Raw genomic sequence first — 3886 nt, forward strand, 5'->3', positions numbered from 1 at the left:
TTCGCCCATAGCATGTCTCTTTGGTTGCGTTTGTTATATGATACAAGCTTTGATGAAAGTTAATAGGCTTTTAGAGGCTATTTCCAATAATTAAGGCAATAAAGTTATTCATGTCTTTTGATCGGAAGACGAGTAATCGGGAGTGAGTACTTGTTCCACCTTTTCCAGTGGGACAAAATAACTAAAATAACTGACATGAGTTTCCCTCCCTCTCTAATGCACGTTAAACTCGGTACAAAATCATCATGTTATGGTATGTCATGTCTTGTCTTGTTATGTCATGCACCATAACAAACAATACCTATAGGTCAAATGGATTATTTGGTAAAAACGTTATTAAAGAACAATGTAAAAGCATTTTAAATGAACGTGCATATGTACAAAAATTTGGCTAAAAAGTCAAGCACTTGCTATTTGAATTCACGACCTTTGTTGTGTGACTACTTTGATATTGCTTGGGTGAGACTGCGGTTAATATCACAACCCCACAAAGTGTGGCCAATCCGAGCCCTAAACAATTAACGATCAATGACTCGGTGCAGTGTTTCAACACAACTCCCTTGGTTTGCAAGAAAGTCAACTTCTCAAGAAGGCCCGTCTCGGCTGTCACTACAGCTAGCCCGTATGTATAAAGACCAAGGAAAACATGCCAAGGCAAAAACCGTATTCTAGTCATTCGTACCTCGCCTCTATGCCAAAAACTTAAGAAACCCATCAACCACTACATTGACGACAAAACCAAAAATAAATTTTTTCTCAAAACAACGTAAATTTTGTAAATTCAAATATCAAACTTGTACAAAGAGACATTAATAAATATGAAATAATAGTATTACACGGTTTTAAATGATGATCAAGGCCTAATTTGGATAAGATAGTCAAATCAAATACAATCTACAACGGTGCTATATTATTTATAATAACAAGAAGTTGCATACCATAAAATCTCATTAGAATAAATAAGATTTATATATATATATATATATATATATATATATATATATATATATATATATATATATATATATAATTTTAGAAAATAGACTTTAATTTAACTGAAATTATACAATTTATAGTACATAAATAAAGTTTGGTTTTACTATGAATTTTCATGTCATTCATTATTTATATGTTTTGATTCTAATACATACATTAAAGATGTTTTATAAATAATAGAAGCAATAATGGAGTGTTTGTTCACTTGTGGTTGTGGAGAGGGACCATGCAACCAATAGCTTCACATGGCAATTTCTAATAATTTTGTGCTACTCCCTTCCAACAAAAACCCTCTTTTAAAATATTTTTTCATTTTCTGTCTATTATAAGCGTGTTACGTATTTTACAAATACTTTACTAACATTTTATCAAAGAGTTTCTGTTTTATTTAAAAAGATATCCAAAGTTTGACCTAAACTAAGTGTAAGGAATCTTTCTTTGACTGCTAATAAATTTAACAAGACAAAATTAAAATACTTTTAAATCAAACATTATTATATATATAAGATTGTGAATATATTATAAGATAAAATATTTAGAAGAACCTGAGCTCCAAAAAGAGAGACACAAAGGAGACCCATCCAAGAATGCAAGCTAAAGAAATTGGCTATTACTCCTTCTCTTCCTTGAAACTTTGTCCAAATCCCAAATATCGCACTTGTCAATGCCACTCCTTGTAGCCACAAATGCACCATTTTCTTTCTTTTTCTTGAACCAGGCAACCATCTATGCACCAATATTGCTGCAATTTCATCCTCAACATTAACAAATAAATTCATTACCATTTTTCAAGAAAAAACATGGGTTTTTCTCGTCTCAAATTCAAGAAAAAAGGGTTGTCATCAAATTAAAATCTTTGATAACTTTAAAAGAATATCATGAATTTGAAGATATATTTGGACTTACCCTCTCCGCTGATGAGGATGAACCCAATCACCATCAATAAAGGATGCAGAACCTGTTTATATTATGATTAAAGAAACATATTCATGAGCTCAGATACAAAATGCATGTTCCAATTACATAGATAAAGAACAAAAGGTGGAGATCTTGAGTGAATTAAGACTCAATTATTAAAGAAACAAAAGAATGCGGGATTTGAAGGAAATTGGTTACAGAGTAAATGAGGTCTCGCTGAGAGAGTGTGTGAGGAAGAAAGCTGGTGGTGAAGTAGAGAGCCCAACTGAGAAGAAGAATGGCGACGAGTGTAGCAGAGAGCCTGGCGAGTAAGAGGAGAGAGAAGGTGGGTTTAGTATTAGCAGCCATGGCTATCATTGAAGCTACTGTTGAAAGGGATGACAATAGATGTTGCTTGATTTAGTGAAAGAAAGGAAGGGGGCATAAAGTCCATGGTATGATGGGACAATAAGTTTATATATAAATAAAGTTCTAGTAAATAAAATGTTTTTGTAATACGGCACATTATTATTGATTTTACTACGTGTTATTTTTAGTTATTTTTAATTAAAAAATTTCATCTAACATTTTATGATTTTTTTTTATTTTATTAAATTTAAAATAATATTTAAATACAATAATTATAATAAATATAATAATAAATAAATATCAATTTTATTAATTGATTTTCTTTCTAATTTCAAATTTTCAAAATTAAAATTTAGTTAGTTTCTTTTGTTTATTTATCTAATTTATCTGTTTAAATTTAAAAAAAAAAATTTTAATTTTAATAATTAAATATTTTTTTTTATAAATTCAAACTTCTTAAATATTTAAAATTTTATATTTAATTTTTCTTTTAAATGAACCAATATAATATATGAATTTTCCACCTAGTTTTATATCAATAAAGATCTAACAATTTTCTTTTTCTTTTTTATTTAAACCAAAACTTTATTTTACCAAATTAGAACCAATATTTTCTATTAAATTTTTTTTTGGAGAACTGGTTTCAACATTCGAACCGATAACCCATTGGTGACTTAGGCAACTTGAACTTCATCTTTAGGGGTTAATGACTTAGGAGGGTAATAATGTTTTAATTTTGTTCACATTAGGTTCTTAAAGTTTCTTTTTTACATATTACATTAAAATGGTTGTTATAGCCGTTTAAAAAAGGTAATAAGGTTTTAATTTTGTCCACAATATGTCGTCTTTTGTTGTACATATTACACCAACATGATTGTTATTAGGGTTGTCAAATATGTATCACGGAGAACCAACCAACATGTTACCAACCGGACCAAGAAAGTTGGTTACCAATATATTTGGTAGCCAACATGTTTGGTTGGTAGTACCGTACCAATTCAGTAAACTAGGTACGGTAACAGTATTAAATTTTAAATACCACGGTATTACCAACCAATATATATATATATATATATATATATATATATATATTCGAAATCGTATTTTTAAATGTCAAGTGTTTACTGTTTACGATTTTAAAAATATGATATTAGACATTATACTTAGTCAATAGTTATTACCACATTAGATTAAAAAACTGAAAAGTTACTTATTAAATTTCTTAGTAACTAGAATAGTTAATTTACTAATTTATATTACTAGACCAGAAAAGTGTCCCATATCGTGACTAGTCTTTAAGTATTACAATTGAAAATTAGATCAAAGTTGGTAATATAACATTACCAATTTGTACCAACCAAAATTGTTGGTAGCCAAACAAGTTGGTACCAAGTATACTTGGTACGATACTGGTAGCAAAAAATTTATACCAACTATAGTTGGTACGGTATACGGTTTAAGTAAAAATCAATTGGTATCGTACCATGTTCAGCCCTAGTTGTTATAACCATTTAATGAAGGGTAATAAGGTTTAATTGTGTCCATATTAGGTCCTTATTTTTAATATGTTTATCATTTTATCTAACTCTTTTACAATTTGTATTAGTATCTAGTTAGATGACTT

General features: G+C 29.0%; 1 protein-coding gene across 1 annotated transcript; it reads right to left on the reverse strand.

Moving 5' to 3' along the window:
* Nucleotides 1–304: 304 nt before the first annotated feature.
* Nucleotides 305–2352, reverse strand: LOC145092759 (putative transmembrane ascorbate ferrireductase 4). Its single transcript, XM_079030742.1, has 4 exons — nt 2113–2352; nt 1903–1954; nt 1542–1738; nt 305–721 (listed from the first exon to the last, which is right to left on the reverse strand). The coding sequence occupies exons 1-4, from the start codon at nt 2269–2271 to the stop codon at nt 392–394; spliced, it is 738 nt and encodes a 245-aa protein (XP_078886868.1). The 5' UTR covers nt 2272–2352; the 3' UTR covers nt 305–391.
* Between the last annotated feature and the right edge of the window lie 1534 nt (nt 2353–3886).

The sequence above is a fragment of the Lactuca serriola genome, chromosome 3 (assembly GCF_051521515.1).
Source record: "Lactuca serriola cultivar US96UC23 chromosome 3, Lser_US96UC23_V15, whole genome shotgun sequence".
NCBI classification, from domain to species: Eukaryota; Viridiplantae; Streptophyta; class Magnoliopsida; order Asterales; family Asteraceae; genus Lactuca; species Lactuca serriola.